Source organism: Pundamilia nyererei, unplaced genomic scaffold (assembly GCF_000239375.1).
Source record: "Pundamilia nyererei isolate P.nyererei 1_Seehausen unplaced genomic scaffold, PunNye1.0 scaffold00041, whole genome shotgun sequence".
Taxonomy (NCBI): Eukaryota; Metazoa; Chordata; class Actinopteri; order Cichliformes; family Cichlidae; genus Pundamilia; species Pundamilia nyererei.
This window is the reverse complement of record NW_005187442.1, coordinates 1,127,274-1,148,136: the sequence shown is the minus strand read 5'-3', so window position 1 is coordinate 1,148,136 and position 20,863 is coordinate 1,127,274. Positions and strand designations below refer to the sequence as shown.

General features: G+C 39.8%; 2 protein-coding genes across 2 annotated transcripts in view; one reads left to right on the top strand and one right to left on the bottom strand.

The window, feature by feature from the left end:
- Nucleotides 1-236: 236 nt before the first annotated feature.
- LOC102192295 (single-minded homolog 1-like) lies at nucleotides 237-8,569 on the bottom strand. The gene is made up of 11 exons (XM_005731035.1): nucleotides 8,395-8,569; nucleotides 6,699-6,781; nucleotides 6,490-6,579; nucleotides 6,198-6,306; nucleotides 5,815-5,900; nucleotides 5,219-5,418; nucleotides 4,865-4,971; nucleotides 4,508-4,655; nucleotides 1,984-2,140; nucleotides 1,503-1,890; nucleotides 237-1,127 (listed from the first exon to the last, which is right to left on the bottom strand). Exons 1-11 carry the CDS (start codon nucleotides 8,567-8,569, stop codon nucleotides 385-387), a joined length of 2,286 nt encoding a protein of 761 aa, XP_005731092.1. The 3' UTR covers nucleotides 237-384.
- Nucleotides 8,570-14,579: 6,010 nt separating this feature from the next.
- The window catches only part of LOC102205049 (uncharacterized), a 38,320-nt gene continuing 32,036 nt past the window's right edge, over nucleotides 14,580-20,863 (top strand). The window contains exon 1 of the mRNA XM_013910318.1: nucleotides 14,580-14,712. Within this exon, the coding sequence (XP_013765772.1) occupies nucleotides 14,580-14,712 (133 nt within the window). The remainder of the gene's footprint in view (nucleotides 14,713-20,863) is intronic.

The following is a 20,863-nucleotide window of genomic DNA, read 5'->3' as shown; positions in this document are numbered from 1 at the left end:
GGAATAGAAACACTGGATTGATGTTTAACCAGCTTTTGCAGGGAGGGAAAGTTACTTTACTGCCATTAAGACAACTCTGTTATATTATGTAATGGAGCAAACTTTCTCCATTTGTCAGGCAGTATGCAAAAAGTCAGTTCCTGAACAGCTTCTTAGAGTCTTGGGGAAAAAACTTCTCTAATGACAAAGAAAAGAGAAAGGCCTGACAAACACAAGTTGTGCTGAATGGATCACCAAGGGCAAGTCAGCCCCACACAGGTTCCTTGTATCCTTTTGTCAGTGTCTCAGCTTTTGTGTGGAGCACCTGGTTGCACATGCCTACAACCTCACTATGGATGGTAACGTCCTCTTTTAGACAGCTGGCTCAATCTTCACCAGATATCGTCAGCTTCCATTGGTTATGATAACTGAGGTGGTTTTATGTCCCTGTATTTGTTCAGCCTGCACTCTCACATGAGATGCCACATCATACTGCACTCCTCCACAGGCCAAGCTGGAGTAACTCCGCAAGCTCTCCGGATCATACAGATGCTCGAGGGAGTACCCAGTCAAGGCGTACGCCGCCTGCCTGTCCAGTGGCTGCCTCTCCTGTGCTGGATAGATCAGCGGACTTCCCTGGGGTTGTTGAGGGTGTGGGGACATATCTGTCTGCATGTAGTCTTTGGTGAGGGAGAGGCCTGATCTGGGGATTCCGTCAGAGCTGGGGCTGCTGAGACGAGACAAAGAAGCAGGACTCGTCGTGTTTTCATCATTTTCATTGGGGCCAAGAACTTTAATGCTGTCTCGGTGATGGAGGCGTTCAGTAAGGAGGTCGATGCTGGGGGCTCCGGGGCCACGGCATACCACGCTGGGCATAGTGAGCTGAGAGTGATGGGGTAGGGAGGAGGTGAAACAGGGACTGTGAGTTTTGGTGAGTCCCGAGACATCCAGTGGCATCTTGTGTTGCTGTAGACGGCTCTCCTCCTCTTTGATCATTTGCTGTGTGGCACGGATCAGGGTCTCCATCTTGCTGGGCTCTCGAGGGCTCGCTTGGAATTGGTCACCGTGGTAACGCTCACCTGAATCACTGGTGGACCCACCTCCATCAGGTGAACTCACTACGCTGTCTTCGTCCCAGTGGCCCCGTCCTATAAATGCAAATCAGTGGTCAGAGTTGATAACAATAGAATAAATGAATATCACATTGTTAAAATGCTCATGTGGTTAATGGGCAAAATTCTGCCTTAAATGCATATATCATTATAGCATCATGGTCTGACTGGGTGTCTTGGCTGAAGCACAGTGGGTTTTTTTTTGCTGTTTGAGGATGTGAAATGTGAAATAACTTGGCTTTCAGTTGCGGGCAATTTTTGAACAGATGGTAGCAATCGGCACACTGGCAAGAGACGGTGTAAACAACTTAGCATGTCCCATAATAACATTTGGAAAACAGCTACCAGGAGAAGCTAGGCCAGAACTATTTTCAGAGACAGATGGTTGTGGTCTCAACCCTAACACCTCACCGTGAATGGCGCCATGGTAGGATGTTATTTCGTAGCCTTCGCTGTTGTCCACTGAGAATTTTGGCAACGAGAGAACGGAGCGTGTGGTGTCCCACCACATCTCTCTTCCCGACTGGGGGGTTCCCAGGAAGTAGCGGCCACTCTGGCATCGAACACGATCACAGGTGGTGGTGTGAGGGTGCGTTTGGGCATGGGCAAGATCCTCTTCTGATAGACCCAGGCCGTAGCACAGGGAGCCCGATTCTGGATACAATCTGTAGGCACAAGAAGCCTCCGTTGCTTCACTGGGATCCAACAGCTGAGGAGAGGCAGAGTCTGTCAGTGGGCTCCCTCCCCACTGACTGTCTTGGTCAGACTCTGAACGCTCTGGATTGAAAGCTGAAAATTGCTGGACAGAAACAAGAAAATCACAGTTCTGGGAGTTTTTGATTTGAATCCACAGCAAGCTTCCCTAATTGACTTAGCTCTGAAAAACAATTACCTGTGGGTAGGGTGACACTCTGGCTTTGGCCTTGGACTGGGTCAGACGTGACTTGGTGCTCTTTCTTTCTTCATTGTGACTGTCAGCGTAGGGAAAGGCTGGTTTGCTGGGGCTCATTTGATCCAAAGACAGCTGCATTCCTTTATACTCAGTGTCCCTTTTAAAACACATAAAATGCATGTTAGAGATAAACAAAATAGTTTAACTTAAACTTCCATTTTGTGATGTTTTTATATTCTTGCAAGATCATGCTCAGAATAACATATCTATAACAGCGAATTGCTATGAAATTCATGGGCTCCACAGGACTCTGCCAAGTGATCCCTTTACTTATTTATCACCATCAAGCGCCACCAAAACCAAATTCATCACCACTCACCATGAGGTTTTCTTTTTAGTGCTGACATCATGTTAGTACTATTACTGCGAGTATGCTGATGTTAGCATGTACACCCTCAGAGATCACCTCGGATCGCTAGCTTTCTTTTAACATGCATGCATCTTTGAACTTTGCTGTGGGTTCAAATTATTTTATGCACTATGAGCTGCAGGTTACTGAGGAGCTTCTTCACAGTGACCTACACAAACACACAGAACATTTTTGACCTAGTTTTACTTTCATTTTTTCAAGCTAGCTCATGTTTCTGTAGTTAATCCAGAATTCCCAAAACCTTTAGGCTATTTTCATCATATATACTTGGATCATGTTCTCTTTCTGACATCTTGATTTTAGCATTGCACGAGAAGCATAATTACTAATTAGTCTAAAGCACACTCCTTGGCTAATGTTGAATATAGATAGATGGTCAGACTTAGATTGAGTCAGGCTTTATAAAAAGGATTTAAGTACAACTTTAAGTGAATACAGTATATAAGGGAACTTTAAGATTATAAGCTCTCAGCTTCTGAGATTATTAACAAACACCCAGAAAAAACGTTAATCATTCTTTTTTCTTTTTTCTTTTTTAACCACAAACATTACGAGAATGTGGAAAGAATGCACCGAGAGTAAACACACACCAGAAACATATTTATACTTATAAGTCTTATCTATGCAATCAATTTCCTCTAAATGTACCCAGTTTTTTTAAATTTACTTTTGAATGTTGCAGATTTCAAACATGCAACTTGTGTGCCATCTTTGACATTTTAACCCACTGTACTGCGGCTGAACTCAATGCAATTGTCACCGTCGAGGGAGTGAAAAAGGCTCCTGTGTCAAGTGTTCAGCAAACATGAGCCTATTCTTAACTTATCACATCAACAGTATGTAATAGCAGCTGTCTGGCATTTTAAACCTTGTGGCCCATTCCTGACCCTGTACAGCCAGCCTCTTCAATATGACTCTAAATATGACCCATTCCTTATGTACAACACTGCAGGCGAAAGGGTATGTTTGGATAGCCAGTGCACAGTCTGAGTGTTATTTGCTCTTGCAGGTATAGTTATGGTAGCCAGTTGTGCATCCTATCTGTGCCCTGGCTGACTTATGTCTGAGCCAATAATGTTGGGCCTTTGTGCAAACTCAGCTGTGTTAGCCGAATTCCACCTCAGGGGTCAATGTCAGAGCACCTCACGTCTGAAATATGCCACCAGCCAACTTCCAAACATAATTTATTAATGGATTCTTGTTGGGCGGAAACGCTGCCATGCCAAGGCGATTGAATTGCTGTTTTTTTTAAGTAGTTGTTTGTTTTTTTCCACTTTTGCCTCTTGGACTTTCAGATACTTCTGTGTTGGACTTGATTATTCACTTGGAAATTCTCTGTCATTTTAATGTAGTTACTTTGTTTTCGCCTTACTGCATTGAAGAAATCAATAGGTGGAGTGCAGCCATATGCATACATGCACGTACAGACTTGCGCAAACTCTCCATCACATGCACTTACACACACACACAGGAAAAAACGACATGTGGATCAACCAAACAAGGAAAATCCAACATGTGTTACAGCTATGAGATAGCTATTGATTCCTAGTTCACCGTTTGATCGATTTTGCTTTCCTTAGACTGCAGATCGATGGTGGCAGTAGAGGTTTTTGATGGGGTTGAACCCTGATGTTTGTCTTGCTGTCTCAAAGGGCCTTAGTGTGCTTTGTTCTCTCATAACACACAGCTGCCTGAGTCCTGCAACCTCTGTATTTGGTGGATTTGTACAGAGAGACTACGGAGGGATAAAGAGAAGGATTTCTCCAGGAGAAAAAGACCCATCGTATCACAGAGTGAGCCTCAAGTACAGATCATAAGAGTGCATGATATGATTATACAAGTAAAATATTCAGTGTTATTCCCACAGTGCCATCTCTATTAAAAGGGCATTATTATTTAGACCGGAGTAGTGCTGCAACCTTGTTTTACAATGACTGCGCAGCTACAGTATAATTGCAGCCATCAGCACAAATTATAGATTTAACTGTCTCAAAAAAGCATACTTTTAAAATTATTTTGAAATCAATTATGAAGTATCTGTTAAAACAAAAGTTTCCCTCTGATTTTAGGATGGAAATCGTTATTTACACTTACGTGAGGACATAGTTGACGCTGACGATACAGTGAGGCCTTGAGGATCGGCTATTGTGGACGATAGTGGCATAACTTTGGACCCAGACCCAGCCGCCGTGTTTGGCAAGGAACCGATAGTACTTAGTTGTGACTTGGCCTTTTACCAGCACTGCAGGAGATAAAAGAAACACACAGACAGCAGAGATTAACATGTTTAACAAGTTGCACGTTTTCTTTTTTGTGTGTGTGCGTGCGTGTGGGAGACGTGTGATTGCCTGCACATGGTGGCTGCAGCAGGTTGCCTGAGCAGTTGCTGCATAACAAGAGAAGGTCAAGCTGCCTGTTGTAAAAGCATAAATGAACACACTTGTAACTCACAGAGGTGGTGTGCACAGCGGAGGTGGAAGATGTCACAGCTGTGGACATGATGGTACAGCGTTTTCTCAATGAGGTCCTGGGGCTCATAACCTGTCAGCTCAGCTACCCTGGGGAGAAATTCAGGAGTTAAAATAAGCAGCTAATTCAGGGATATTTCATTTTTCTGTGCTTCGGTTTTCACAGGCAATTTTAGCTCCAGGAGCTTCTTTTATAACTTGCTTCCCTTTCCTAATGAAAAATGCATAGACTTCACACAACATTTGCCAAACACACAGTACAATTAAAATAGAAACGAACTCAAAAACACCTAAAGGGAAAAGAAAACAACAAATAGAACAAAGTCTTGATTAGTACCTGGAGTCCAGGAAGATGAGCTTCATGTCCAAGCTGGCTCTGAACATGAACATGTTACTGTGCAGTTTGATCTCAGTCACGGCGCTGGGAGGCAGAGAGTGACCGACAGCCACCAAGCCCACATTCTGGTAGCATCCTTCAAAAGGTGACATGTCCAAACTGTACTGACGGATCTTCAGGTAGCCACTGCAGTGGATCACCTATGGTAAAGCATATACAAGATAATAGCTAAATCACAAATTACATTTAATAATGAAATTTCTTAAAATTCCATTTCATAAGAACAGTCAGCTTTATGATTTATGTGATGCATTTCAGAAGCAGGCAGCATAGTGTAATTTATATCAAAATACAATATAATCAAATAATAATAGAACTGTTGGAATAGCCTGACACAATTACATTAAACTGCATGAATAACCTAAAACTTTTCGTGGTTAGAAAAAAAGGTATAAAGTAATTTTAATGTTGGTGACCATTTTTTCTTATTCACTTCTTATATTTATTAATGTGAAATAATTTTTATAATACCATTATCGTTATTGTTAATAAAAAACAAACAAACAAGACATTCTTTATTTACTAGCGCTGCCTACCTTGTATCCACCACTGGTAAGCCCCGCGTTTCTTTTTGCCAGCACACATTTCATCCGCAAAAAGAAAGAGCGTTCCATTTCATATTCTGAAAGATGTCAAACACTTTGCTATTAAATTCTCGTATAATAATAACAACAATAATAATTGAAAAATAAAATAATAGGGTTTTACGGCGTTAAAATGTATCCTGCAAGGAAAAAACACAGGCACAGGCACAAGCTATTGCGTAAATTCCATCCGCGTATATTACGCGCGTTCATTGCATTTTTTTTTATCATATGCTAATAATGCTGACACTACACAGTGCAACACTATGATTAAATAGAAAATACTAAATGACATAACATGTGCATATGTGGAGCCTGAAGGCGTCGTTCTGTACCTTGCACGAAATGTGTGTGATAGGGCTGATGTGGGGTGAGGACAGCTGTCATCTCATCGTGGTCGGCAGGATGGACATATTCATAAATACTGTTCCCAGTCAACTCTACCTGTTGAGAATAACTCAGGTAATTAACGGGTAAAAGCTTCCTGGTGGGTGAATTTTTTTTTTATCTGCGCATGGGTATCGCGTTCATTTTCAGACGATGCTTTATGAATAACAAATACAGAGGAAAAAAAACGTCTGAAAGGAAATATATATATGTGTGTGTGTAATGATCACAGAAACGAACCTGAGACAGTCCTAAATGGACCGACGCTGTCTCTGAAATGTACATTATCTTCCCATCTGGGGCCACGACGAAGATGAATCCGTCCAACGTCTACAAATAATAAACGACAGGCTGCCGTCACTTCTCCGTGTTAATTCACAAGCCCGGGTCGATCATGTTCTTTGGCTGCAGATCAGTACCTTTAATAATATTAATAACAGCCTAAATACCTGCAGTAAATGAGATCCCAGCTCTCGTCCAATGTTGTCCAAGGATCTCGTTCGACTTGAGTGACCCCAAGCTTCACCCAGACCTGGAGAGAGAGCGAAATAACGGTGTTTGGCTGCTGCATGACTTTGAAATTAAATAGAAATATATATAGTATTTTTTTTAGTTGAGCTTAAATTATTCTTATTCTTCGTTTAGCATAAAGGAAAAAGTAGGACACACACACACACACACACACACACAGAAACCGAGACGCTAGGAGCTCCTATTTAAAGGGCCAATTTACAGTTAAAGCATTTATTCCTCTCCACAGTACTGAAAATTTGTCCCTTCCTGCATGCTGTACAGTCTCCCTGGAGGCACAAACCCACACGTGCAGAAGTGTTATTATTATTATTATTATTATTGTTGTTGTTGTTGTTGTTGTTATTGTTGTTGATGATGATGATTTTTTTTCCCTCCCTAAAATGTGACAAAAAAATGTTCATTTGTGGATTTTTGCCTGGTATATCCCACGATAGCCTGGATGCTATCTTGTGCTACTCATCAAATTTATTTAGTTCCATCAGAAATTTCGTGGAGCTCGGGTATTATAAGTAAATTAGGTGTCCGTCCCCCCTGCTGTAAATGTGTAAATGAAAATGAAAATAGGTCTACGGTGTCGGTGGGACATGCAGACTAACATCAATCTACCAGATGAGGGGCTGCGTTAATTTTTTTTAATCTATCTATCTATCTATCTATCTATCTATCTATCTATCTATCTATCTATCTATCTATCTATCTATCTATCTATCTATCTATCTATCTATCTATCTCTCTCTCTCTCTCTCTGTGTGTGTGTGTGTGTGTGTGTATGTGTGTGTGTGTACATGTTCTTTCTTTCTTTTCATTTTATTTTTTAAGCTGCTTCCATCAAACAATGAAAAGATTAAAAAGAAAAACGCGAGCTGGGTATTTGGGAGACATTTTGCATCCAGCATTTTGTCATCACACCGCAGAAGCTGGGTAAGATTATATGTGCTTTAGGTGATTATAAGCCTTGCAGGTGCTTTTTCTAATTGGCGACTCTTCCTCTCAGTCACGCAGACTAGTGGACCTGCAGAGACGTTGGCAGATCGTCTCATTTGGTTATACGGAATTAAAAAGCATCATAAAGCATCTGAACAGACTCCCTGACGACCCACGAGGAATTGTGGGAATATTCCTGTAACGTTTCTGTAGGACTTGAAGAGAACCTGTGTGTTCTAATTACAACCTACTTTCTAAATTATACTGAACACTAACTTTTATGTTGTTGTTTTTTTGCACTAACCGACCAAGTGACAATCCTAAAAATATGCAGATTTTTAAAGTAGTCATGTTTATTTATTTTTTTCCTAAAATATAATAATATTAGGTTGTGTAGAAGTAATTCCAGTTTACTATTATTACTATTATATTACTATATTAGTAAAAATCTCCTGTCACTCCCCATGCGTTTCCCTTCATTCGTAAAATTCTGCAGATAAGTTGATCAAAGAAGAGATATAATAATTTTTAGTTAATGAAATAAAGTTAATGAAAAGATCGCAAAAACGTGTAGATGAAAAAAATCCAACACAAATAAATAAATAAATAAACAAACAAATAAATAAATAAATAAATAAATAAATAAATAAATAAGCAGTGGAGAGTGCACGTTGGCTAGGTGCTCACCCTGGGGGAAAACAATTCTCATCTTCAGGTAACTTGTTGTCAGTCTTATTATGGAGGCTTTGTCTAACTGGGATGTGATGGCCGACGGTAAAGGCAACATTTTAGCCAGTTCATAGAATTCACTGTTTTCCTTTTCCCGTCTAGTCCTTGCAGCCGTTTTGGATTTCTCCTTCATGTCGGCGCCTTTTCTTTATATCCTTAACTTGTCGGATGGTTCGCTCGTTCAAATCAGCAGTATGACCGACTCCTCCCGCTTTGCTTCGTTTTTCATTGTATATTTTTTTCAACTGCAAAAAAAAGTTTTTCTTGTTGTTGTTTTGTTGTTGTTGTTTTTTTTTTGTATGACAAGATGAATCCAAAGGGTGGGAATATCCCTGTGATCTCCCAAATGAGTGATCTGAGTCTGCGATAATTCAACTGGTTGTAGTTAAACCTCCTCGGTGTAGCCACTGGCCTTCATCCATGACCTGCAAAACAAAGAATGAGTGTGAATAACTGTTGTTTTTCTGAGGAAGGCTTGCATTGCACATAGAGGTGACTCTGGAATAACAGAAAAAAAACCGTATACGTCAATCATCAGTCAAAGTCAGATTTATGTTTTTAACAGATAGGGCACGATGCGTTTGCCACAGTATCACAAACAAAAACAACAACCTCTGAAAAAAATGATATAAACAATACAGAAAAAAAAGGTAATGCAATATGAACGCGACGCTATTACATTACGTGTACGTGGTTTAATTTTCTGAAAAGATGACAAGATTTTGGTAAACAGCTGCTCAACAGAGATATCTGTACTGACCGCAACTAGACCATAACATAAAAAAAAAATCTAACGGCAAGATGCAGTAAACTAATTCTGCACGTTGCATTTTCTGTTATTATTTTGGGAGTGAAAAAACAAGCCGTTATGCTGCTGATCCCTGAAGGAGTATCGAGGAAATGACATTTGACCCAACACAATTCCTGAAACGTGTGCAACTGCGTTGGCAGAGACAACTCGGTGCTCGATTTTTTTTCCTCGTTTACTTCTTTAAAGAAAGTTTAAAACATATTAAAAGGATCATTAGTTTTCAGATTTTCTTAGATGCATGTATTTGTAGTGTTCCTACCCGAGCAGAGATACGCTGTTGGGTATTTCCCTACATCTGAATCGATCCTGAGTCTCAAAGCAGCCTGCTGGGAATTTCACCTGTCCTGAACCGGGTTCACCAGTCCTCCCAGTTAAAATTGTTCTCAGCTCCTCCTGGATTTCCACCTGGAAAGGCGAACGGGCCGTGCGCTGCATACACCTCTCCAAATTATAGGGACACGCAACGAGTGGCATTCATGCCCAGCAAACCTCCTCTCCTCAACTATCTCAATGTCCCTCTCTGGAGCAGCTCGAGACCCGCCCATTGTTTTCTTGCTTCCTCGTGATTGGGTGGAAGCGTTACAAGTCATTACGCGATTGGACACTTACAGTGGGCGACGATTTAGGTATGCGTAGCACTTGGCCGTGCCCGAAGTGAGCTTAAATGTGATCCTGTTGTGTTTTTGTCATTAGCCTGCAGATCATGGATCAAGCTGAAATAAATAAATAAACCTGCATAAATAGCAGGGGAATGTTAACAGGTGAGAGGGTAATTAAAAGCTTTAAAGACTCTCACTCGGTGATGGAAAACAACAGAAAATAAAATAATCCTCCAGGAAGAACATGCATTATTTCCACAATTATGCTGCACAAATCACGAAACACCTTTCATTAGATGGTACAGAACAGAATGTATGGGGCAATTTGGGGGACAATGAAAATCAATACGGGTGTTAGTTTACTCAGAGGAACTGCAATTATTTCTTTTAGAAAATAATGGAGATATTCTTATTTTTTTTCAATCCGGCTGCATTTGTTTTCATTCAGTGGTCAAATTTTTTGACAATATGGATTTCGATTTGGGGGGGGGTGCAGCAGATAAATAAAGCTTTTAGGTTTTAGCAATACAGGGAGCCACGGCAGAAAACAATAAACAAATATCACGGTATTGCTGTTTGACAGAATCACTTCATGTTCTGCTTGTGCTCATCACGCTGTCTAATAAATAGACCCCACATTCTTACCATCGACCTATTTTTTTGTTTTAGCATCATATGAATGCTCTTGATATATAATATATTCTTAGTTATATTTAAATCAACAGGCTAAATTATGCCCTCTCTCTTCAGGTTTTGTTTTTGACTAATTTCCCCCTAGCTGTCTGCTGGATTGTTTCCCCGCGGATGCAGATTTTTTTTTTAGTTCTCTGCTTTAAGAGGTATACTTGCAATATTAACACAGGCATCGGCTACAAAAAATAAAAAATAAACAAAGTAGTCCGCATGTCCCTCGGTGTAGTCAGTCGTGTACTCTAGATTCTAAATTTTAAGTCTTTTGCATGAGTACGAGTTTTTGCACATAAACCAGTGGACTGGATGTTAGTTATGATCTGTTAACCAGTTGTTTCGTGAGTTATTTCGGAGGCAAGATTATTATTATTTAAAAAAAAAAGACAAAAAGACAGATACAAAACAGTTTACACCCGGCTGAGAGAGCGGTGCGACGCGTCCAGGGCTCGTGCAGTGGTTGGGTGTCCGTCAAACACGTTTATCTGAGGATTAATTTCCATGGTGTGAATCAGATGAAGACGCCGCGGCGCATGTAGTTTTTTAATTAGTTACCGGGCGCTCACATGGAGGAAGGAGAGATGGGGGTGTGAAAGGAAGGAGCGTGTGGATGGGGGGAGGTTGGTTAGAGCAGCGGGCTCGGTGTCGGGGGCGCGGACGCATGACGGTGAGCTCATTACGCACATAATTAGCCCTCAAATTGATGCTGCATCCTGCCGTAATTGGAGACTCTCCTGCTGCCTGGGAACAGATATATCTGTCTCCTTGCTTTTGTGCGTGGGGATGGGTGAGTGGGTGCTTGGAGGGTGACAACAGAGGATGGTGTTTCTATCTACCTGGCTTCTCCCGATCTCATTATCATCCCTACAAGGCCATACCTATTCTATTTCCCTCTCATTATGGCGCATCTCTTTAAACTAAACACCATTTCACTGCATCCTGTCCATCTTATAATAATAAAAATGAGGCGTTCCTTCAAAATACCCCCATCATTGGCTTTTCATTTTTCCCCCCATTATTTGGATATCAAAGGACAGAGATCACCATGGTGTAATCTCTTCACACTTCCATGGAAATTGTGTGAATTCCACAGTTGTCTAATTTGGTGTTTAAACACATTGTTACAAACTGAAAACATTCAAAAAATATTCTACAAATCAAACACAAGGCACCTCTCTGTATGCTCCTCTGCAGTGACAACCTGTCAGGGATTGGGAATTTCTCCGAGTGTATGAGTTCTGAGCGGCTGGTAGAAGATTTACCCAGCCTGGACATCCTGTTAATGCCCCACCACAGGCCATCACAACAGGGGATCTCGCTTTGCTGTCCTTCCAACCCCTCCTCACTGCCACCCAAGTCTCACTCGCCTTTCCATTTTTATTGTGATTTTACAAATCATTCCTCTCTGTGGGAAGCCAGGCCTGAAGTTCTCCACTGCAGGAAAAAAAAACTGAGAGCGGGAGGGCAGGTTAGTGAAGGTTGTTTTGGAAAAAGGATTCCAGGAAAAGGTGGGAAGAAGGTGACTAGACAAGTGCTACCTGTCAGTGTTTCTCAGTGAGGGCTTTGGTGCTTCATTTCATGTAGTCAAATCTAATGACACTGAGAACAGTTTCACTTTCACGATTGGGATCAGTTTTTGAGTAGGGCATCATAAACTATTGTCAATGCAAAGCACTCTCTCACTCAGCTCTTGAGATACCTGTAGCCATGCAGGTATAGATTTACCATGCGATCCTCCACTATCTCTTCAATATAATCTACTTTATCACAACCAATCCTGACCCAAGTGACATCTATTGAGACAATTTATTAAAGTTTGCACAGATGCTTTTGGTATAGAAGCCTGTTTTTGTCAACCGACAAAAAAAATGAATTCACATAGTAATTACTGACATGATATTTATTTATTATTATTTATAATATTAAAGCTTTTTATTGGATTACAAGTCAAAATTATGAAAACATAACTTATTACTTTGAGAAAAAAGTTCCAATATTTATACACAAATATTTATGACGAAGAAGGAAAGACTTTGTATTATGTGATACAGAGCTTCTTAGGTTAATAAGGTTTCATATGTATGATGTGATATAGTTTATATAAAGGTAGGTCCTGGGTTCAAATCCACCATCTGGCCAGGGCCATTCTGTGTTGTCTGCATGGATTATCAACAGATACTTCTTCCCACAGTGGAAAGACATGCAGTTTGTGGGGTTAGGTTATTCCAAATTGGCTGTAGGTGTGGTTATCTGCCCCCCTACCCCCTGAAAATACACTTTGGTATGCTCCTTAAAAGTCTTCAGATTTACATCAACATATCTTCTGAGAAAAACTAACTGCTCTGGATAATAGATGAATTTCACTGGGGACATTTTTTTCTTCCTTTTAACAGCTTTCTGAAAATTGATTTTCAAATCAAGCGAGAAAATAACCTAAATCAAACCTGGAAGACAAACAGTTAGTAACCACCGGGAGAAAATGAATTCATTAATTTCAATTTGGTCAAAACGTTGCTTAGTCTTGAGTTTTAAATGTTGTAATTTCTCTTTAAATGAATGGTAATTGTGTAGATAGATAATATTTTCAAAAATATGAACCTAAAAGTTTATACCAGTCAAAAATATCTAAAACGTTTGCCTCGAAAAAATAATCTACAATAATATTTTTAAAAAATGCTCATTTAAACATTCGAAACTCCAACAAATTATTATTCAGAACCTAGTACGGTAATCTAATAGCAGCTTTATGCTGACAACAACTGTAACTTACACATTTCTCCCATGCGCAGCAGTTTGATTGATATATAATTGACACTGTAGAGCCAGAGTTTGGATTATTTATAGGGAATGAAAATGATAGAAGAGCTAACATCTATTTGTGGGAGACATAAAAAAAAAATACAAAGAAAATTCAGGAAATTATATGAAACTGATAAGAAATAGGAAGCATGGCAACGAGATGTTAAAAAGAAAAAGGAGAGCTCAAAATAGTCAATTCTAAATGTGTTAGTAAAAGACTTCACAGAATGAGTGCAAGGCAATGAGACTTGGGCACCATGTTGAGTTACACTCTGTGCTCAGAGATTGAAACGGCTGGGCATATGTAAACAGGCTGCATGTTTGACCAAGATTTGCCAGTTGTGTTTTCTGTAAGCTATTACTGACTCTTTGTGTTCTGTTTTCCTTAAAAGACTGAAATGTTATTTAGTACTCCCCACCATCTCTAGCTGTTGGTTCTGAAGCAGCCATTTTATTTGGAGATAGATGGTGGCAAATCTTATATTTGATTCTTTTTCTCCCATTAACAGTGACTTTTTCTGATCAATTCTCCCTCTCCGTGTCTCTTTCTGCCAGGCCCTTCACTGAGCCCATCTGCTGTGTGCGAGCGTTAATTAACCATACTGCCATTTCCTCCGTGCGTGTTGCATTTGAAGGTGCTTAGAGTACACGAGTCAGCCCCACAAGTTCATCAAAATGCTAATTCAGCCCAAATTAAAGTTGTGATTAACATTACACAGTTTCCTGTGCAGACACATTGATCCTTCCATGAGCTCTCACTCTCTTTCTCTAGGTGATGAGTGTCTGGGGAAAGAAAGACTTTCCTCTTGGGCGTTCTTGTCATCATTGCCAAAGTGGAAGAAAAACAGAAACAACCCACAGATGGAGCTAATGGAGTGTGACTAGGATTTGATCTAAATGAAAACAACTTTCTTTATAGAATAAATAAACAAATTATTCCATTCTGTCTTATGGGAGCTATGCTTTCCCATCGTTTCGCCCTATCTCCATCTTATCTGTGCGTATGCTAGCTTTCTTTTGGCGTTCTCTTGGCAGCAGGTTCTGGATTTATTGTTTTACTAAGTTTTGGCAAAAGTTAATTTTACTACCTTTTTTAATCGGTTCTGAACACTTCTTTAAGCTTTTTTATTAAACTATTGTGTTTTTATTAAACTGTTAAAACTGGGAAATTAGTAATTTGACTATGAGACAGTCTGTGAAGCAACTTAACTTGTTTTTATTTTTGTTCTTAGCTTGATGGCTAGGCTATGTTGAATTACAACAAAGGATCTCCACCTTTCATCAGATTAAAGAAGGACAAACATCTTCTGGACTCTCTGAGACTGGGCTGCCTAATCGCATGCTTCAGCTCCATGGAGCACATTGAGACCAAAGGCTCAGGTAAGCACCACTTCTTCTTCTCCACTCACCTCTTGTCACTCCTCATGTGTTTCTACAGTATACCACTGTGGCATGCCATTACAATTTTCTTCTCTGTCCCTTAGTCTGTGTTTTGTCCTGTCTCTCTATGCGCTCTCTCTTTGTTTTTACTTCTCTTTCTTCTTTTCCCCCTGGTCGTCATCTCCTAACCAGTTGGCTGCCCCTCCCTGAGCCTGTTTCTGCTGCAGGTTTTTTCCTGTTAAAAGGGAGTTTTTCCTTCCCACCGTCGCAAAGAGCTTGCTCATAGGGGGTCACTGGATTGTTGGAGTTATCTCCCAAATACTGTAGGGTCTTTACCTTACAGTATGAAGTGCCACGAGGCAACTGTTGTTGTGGTTTGACACTATATAAATAAACCTGAATTGAATTGGCTTTCAGTAGTTTGCATTCATATGAATCTATATTTGTTTTTGTACAGGAACTGTACCTAAGGGAACGCGCCTGCTTTGCCTCACAGTGTGCACATGCTGCATGCGAGGAATGAATAAGCTGCAGCTCTGATGCTGTGACACAGCTCACCGAATTTAACTGCCTGCCTCTACACCTCCCTGACACTGACGCCACATGGAAACAAGCCCTTAGGTGGTTGAATAACTTCACTTAACAAGCACATTCTATTTTTATCCCAATCAAAATTCACATGATCTCAAATTTTGAATCTGCTTCGGTTTTGTTTCTTGATTATCTTGCACAAGGCCTGAGCCTTCACTCGTGTATCTGCTGTCTGCAACCTGTAAAATGTTAAGCGCAGAGTAAATTTGTAATGCAGAAAGACAGATTAGTAGCAGCTTTATCGGGTTAGTTGTGCTAATTCATCAGCAAGACATATGGTTCTGGTACATCAAAGGCAGTGCCATTTGTATTTTTTTCCTTAAACAAAAGCAGCTTGAATTTCTCAATCAGTAAATGAAGGCAAAACATTTATTTAGCTACACACTGTAGTCTCTCTTTCACTCTCACTCTCACACACACACGCACATACACAGACACAGGGAAAAAAAGCCTCTCGGAGTAATGAAAGCCCCTGGCGTTCATCACTCTGTCTTAAGCAGTGGTTATTGAGGCATTAAATATGTCTACACAGGGCTCAGTGAAAGGCTGCCAGATCAGTTTTCTCCTCTGAGGGGGCTCTGTTTGCATACAGACAGGTTGGGAGATTGGGAACGTGCACCGAATGGAGCCTGGGAGTCGTAACTGGGTGCCCACCACTCTGGTGTTAGTGCCATTATGGGATGTCACTGTGGGAGAACTGCAGCTCTTCAGTGGGATTACTGAGATTCTTGCTGAAATTGAGCAGAATTGGAAATATGGCCAAAGGATTCTCTTCTGAGTGATGCGTGCACGTAGCTGGCACTCGTGCAGGCACACAGCCTTACATTCATGTTCAAACAAATGCAAATGTACATTTAAGGAAACATTTTGCTACAGGTGGGATTCTGACGTTGAAGCTTGCGTGAAAGGAAAGTCAACTTACAGTCAACTTTCTGCAATCAGCGATGACATTTCTAGTCTTTCTTGTCTTTTGATTTCTTCTCACAGCATGACAACAAATGCAAAGCAGCACTGGTGCATACCTCAGCAGTCCCTGCTGTCTTTGATGCATGTTTGCATAGTATAAAATATGGTGGTTTGTTCTGTTTTTTTTAACCTTGCTTGCAAACCAAATTTTTATACCGGACAATAAATATTTGAATTGCATTTAAATGTGCTGAACTGAATCTTCAACAGAAATTACACACTGAATTCTTGAGTCTGTGTTATAGCCATAGCAAAAATTATGGATAAAAAAATTGGGATTTTGTTTTTAAGCAACCCCTCTATTAAATAAAATGAAATAAAAATAGAAAGTCTGTAAGTATTTTTTTTCTTTTACAAGAGGTGAGTCATGTTGAGTACAACCTAGTGGGCACTTTTATTCATTTTACATCATAACACTGATTTTATTTGATTCACCTGAGCATTCTTAAGGGCTTTTTATTATCATGCTACTGCACTAGACAGAAGTCCTCTGCTGCTCTGGCCTAGACCAGTTAAACTACATGATTGGGCATAAGAACAGGGCCTTTACAGCTCAGTAGCCTCCTTTGTAATGCGCTTGGGGGTCAATGTGCTGAGGCCACACTCCCTTCTGAGGTCCCCTCTACCATGTCATAAAATAAACATGCTGGATGTGACCCTAGCAAGGGTGAACATTAACACCCCAGCCGCTGGCTCGGAGGTCAGCTTAAGGTCAGCACCCTGTGGTGGAGGGAAAGATGGAAATGATTCTTCCAGACTGACAGTGAAGCAGCATGGTGTCATATGCTTTACATTGTAAGACAGTCCCACCTTTTGCATATGATCTTCTGACACCATAAACTTCCACAACTAAAAGCTGCCTATCTTCAGTAAGTAAGGCTCAAAATTATCATCTTGTTTCTTGCCACCTGATGAATTTAAGCCCGACTTCACAAAGAGAGTGACAGTTGCACTGCTTTGTTTACATATACTCTGACACTTACTTTTGCTATCTGCTTATAGAGTTTTTTTTCTTTTAACAGCTGTTTCCTGTTATCAAAAACAATGCTAATGTTTACCATAAGAGTGAACGGAAACACTAAAATTCTAGCAAAGTATTCAAAAGATGCACCTCATATAGCAAAGAAGATCTAGATCCGAGTAGTAGCTTCTCACCACACATGTGACTGTTTCAGTGTTAATGTTACACATTAATTATGTCTGCTTTGATTACCAAATAGTTTTTTCATAGGTGAGCTTTGAGAAAATTTGTGTTTTGGTGATTTCAATACGTCACAGATTCAGAAACCAGAAGAGGCAGAGCAGAGTGGCTCCTGCAGCCGAGTAGCTCTGGTACATTATTCAACCTTGCATTCAACCTGACCGTGGGGTGCCACAGATGTCAGACATGGCTAACCAGCTATTGTAGAGAGCAGACACGAACGCCAGACCTGCCCAGACTGGTCAGACTTGATAGGGAGCTACATATTCTATACTGACATCAAGAAAGCGAGAAAGAGAGAGGGAAAACTAATAAATAATTGCCAGCCGTTCAGACAGAGGTCAAACAGCACTTGTGAATTCTTACGCTTTGTATTCTGCAAAATTATGCTTTTTGATGTTCATTGTGCATTCTTTCGTGAAATGTAAATATAGGTTTTTTGTCCTATAAAGAAGCCACAAAGATTTATCTTCAAAGTTGTCCCTATCCTGCAGCAAGATTGCAATCCAGGAAACAGGATAGAATGTGAGGATTTATAAGCAAACCGCAAGCTGTAGGATTTATTTGTCCTTTTAGCCTATCCAGAATGTGCTTTTAAAACCTCCCCCTGCAACAATTAGAGGGTATAGATCACATTATTGCCTTTGCAGAGGCCAGATAACACCAAAAGGCTTTGGGACATCTCATTCGCATTGGGAACGGTCTGGAAGATGCTTTACTAGATGGATTTATATGTGGCCTGCGCTGCTTTCCAGTGATTGAATGTCTGTGTGCATGTGTTGAGCTGACTCTGTGTGGATCTGTCAAGGGACTCATAAGGGAGGTTTGAATTAGGCATGAGATAGAAGGAGGATGTGTGTGTGTGCGTGTGTGTTTGTCTTTGGGTACATGTGTGACTTGGAGTACTTTATGGTGAAAGAGCGTGTAAATAGTGACCGGAGACAGATGTGGGCTCATCCCTGAGAGACGGAGGATAAAAAATTATTAGGGCAAGACCTCAGGATCATAGCAGGGCAGGACATTTCTCAAAGTAACGTACTTCCAGGATGTTATGAGCGAAAAGGAAGCAAAGCATGTAAATGGCGCGCATACTCAAATATAACAAATCGTCTTTCTCTGTTTTATGGCATTGCTGGCTGATAATATCCAGTTGCACAAAGTGAAATCAAATCCGCGAAACATCCACACCAATCTTTTTCATCTATGAAACTGAAAGCTTTACCTAAGAGGTTAGCTTTAGCACTAAACACCACAAAGACTATAAAACATGAGCTGGAGAGTTGTGAGAGACATAAAAGCAGGTCCTTTTAATGTAATATTGATTTACAAACCACAAGTTAAAACACCTCCTGGTCACGGGTCATTACTTGCAACCCCAAGCTAATCAAGCTGGGTGCTGAATTAGAGCCATTGCACATGAGGCAGTGAAAGTTTTCAGAGCCACATGCACACGTTTTAAGTGTCCTCGCGTCTAGACGGTTACACCATGAAAGCATGGACGGTGGAGTAGGACAAAACATTACACAGACATTTAAAGCAGTGAAGTAAAGCAACAATTTGTGAAGACGTGCTGCTAACCATGCAGTTTGGGTATTAAAAGAGTTGGAGTGCTATTTTGTTTTATTTCGTTTCAACATAACTATTATTATGATATTTATATACGAATATATGTATTTTTTTATACAGTTGCAGCCTGCACAGAGCATTGGGAGAACTGTAAGGATCTCTTAGCCCATAATGTGTCTATTCACTGGTGACATCCAGGTATTTTTCAAGCTTGTGTTAATTAGCACTATTAAACAACAATTATGCAAAATTATTTTTTGTGCTTTGACCTCACACCACAAAGCTGTGATAATCGGGTATACAGCAGGGAGAAATTATAATAATTAACTGGTTTCAGACAGTTAATGTGTTGCTGGAGTCAATGTCAAAGTTAAAATGGTTTTTTTTTTTAAAGAGCACTACTTGTATATGCCAACTGGGAATCGTTCTTTTTACTTTGATTTTGTTCATAGACAGCCTTGCAAATGTTCTTTATTTATTAAAATATCAGATGTTTGTCTGGACTAGATGAATATCTTTGCCAACACCAGCATTTGCTGCCAAACAATAGTAGCAAACAAGCACAAAAAATTGAAACGTGATTTACAAGAATGGTGAATGCAGTTGTTTCAGAAAGAAAACCATGCAAAATGTCACCAAATGAGACTTTAAATTATATATTTGCGAAAATATTTTTTTTAAATTGTTTAATTTGAATGAAATAATACCAGTTACACTCATTATCCTTTACCTTAGGATATAATCCATTATTTATACAATGTTATTGTAAAGCTGAGTGTGATAAGTATAAAAACTATACAACGTCTTACAGAAAGCTTCTTTTTCAATATAATATCTCCTCATATGTGTTTATTTTGCAGCATTATACTATAAAGTCGCTGTTGTTTATCAAACAGTGCAACACTTTTTTTGAGCAGAATGAGGTATAAGTGCAGAAAAGCAAAAATGTAATGCCACCATAGGAGATATGGGATATTTATTAATGAATATCAGTCAACAGTTACAACCTTTTCTCTAAAAACACAGATTACACCTGTGTGTAATTTACATTCATTATACTTTTATACACCAGAGTTGATTAATCAGTGCCAGGAGGAAAAATTACTTATTGCTTAATTCAGCAAATGGACAATAATTCAAGTGAAGTAATTAGGCAACATTTAATCACCGCAATAAGCACAAAAATAATCAAAAAAGTTTTGCAACTTATTATAAGTGGTTTGATTTTTTTATAATTGTCTAGGTAGTTATTTATATTCATGATTCTAGTCATTTTAAGTGTCTTTAAAGACCCGGAGAACTAATAAATAGAAAATAATTTCCATTCTTTTGCCTGACCTAAAATGTTACTTAAATGTTTATTGACAAAATTCCTACAATTATGTAGAAATATAAAAATATAAATGTAGCATGGAAACGTTACATACTCATTATGTTAAATCTCATGTGCAGCACGCAGATGAGATTTAACATACTTAACTTTAGAGCTTAAGTTCTTCTTTCCTTTTATCGTAAAAAGAACAAAACAAAACAAAAAAACACGGAAAAAAAGAACAACTAACCTTTCCCCATTTTTATATATAGCAGTAACCAGGCACTCTAAACATGCAGCTTGTGCTAAAGCAAATATGGCTCCCATTTACATTTTAATTCACCGTTTGGTAAATGCTTCCACATGAGACTTTACTCTCAGAGGAAAGTAATGCTTCTCATTATTAGCTGTATTAGTGTGGAGCCTAGCGCAGGATACACACACACACACACACACACACACACACACACACACACACACACACACACACACACACACACACACACACACACACA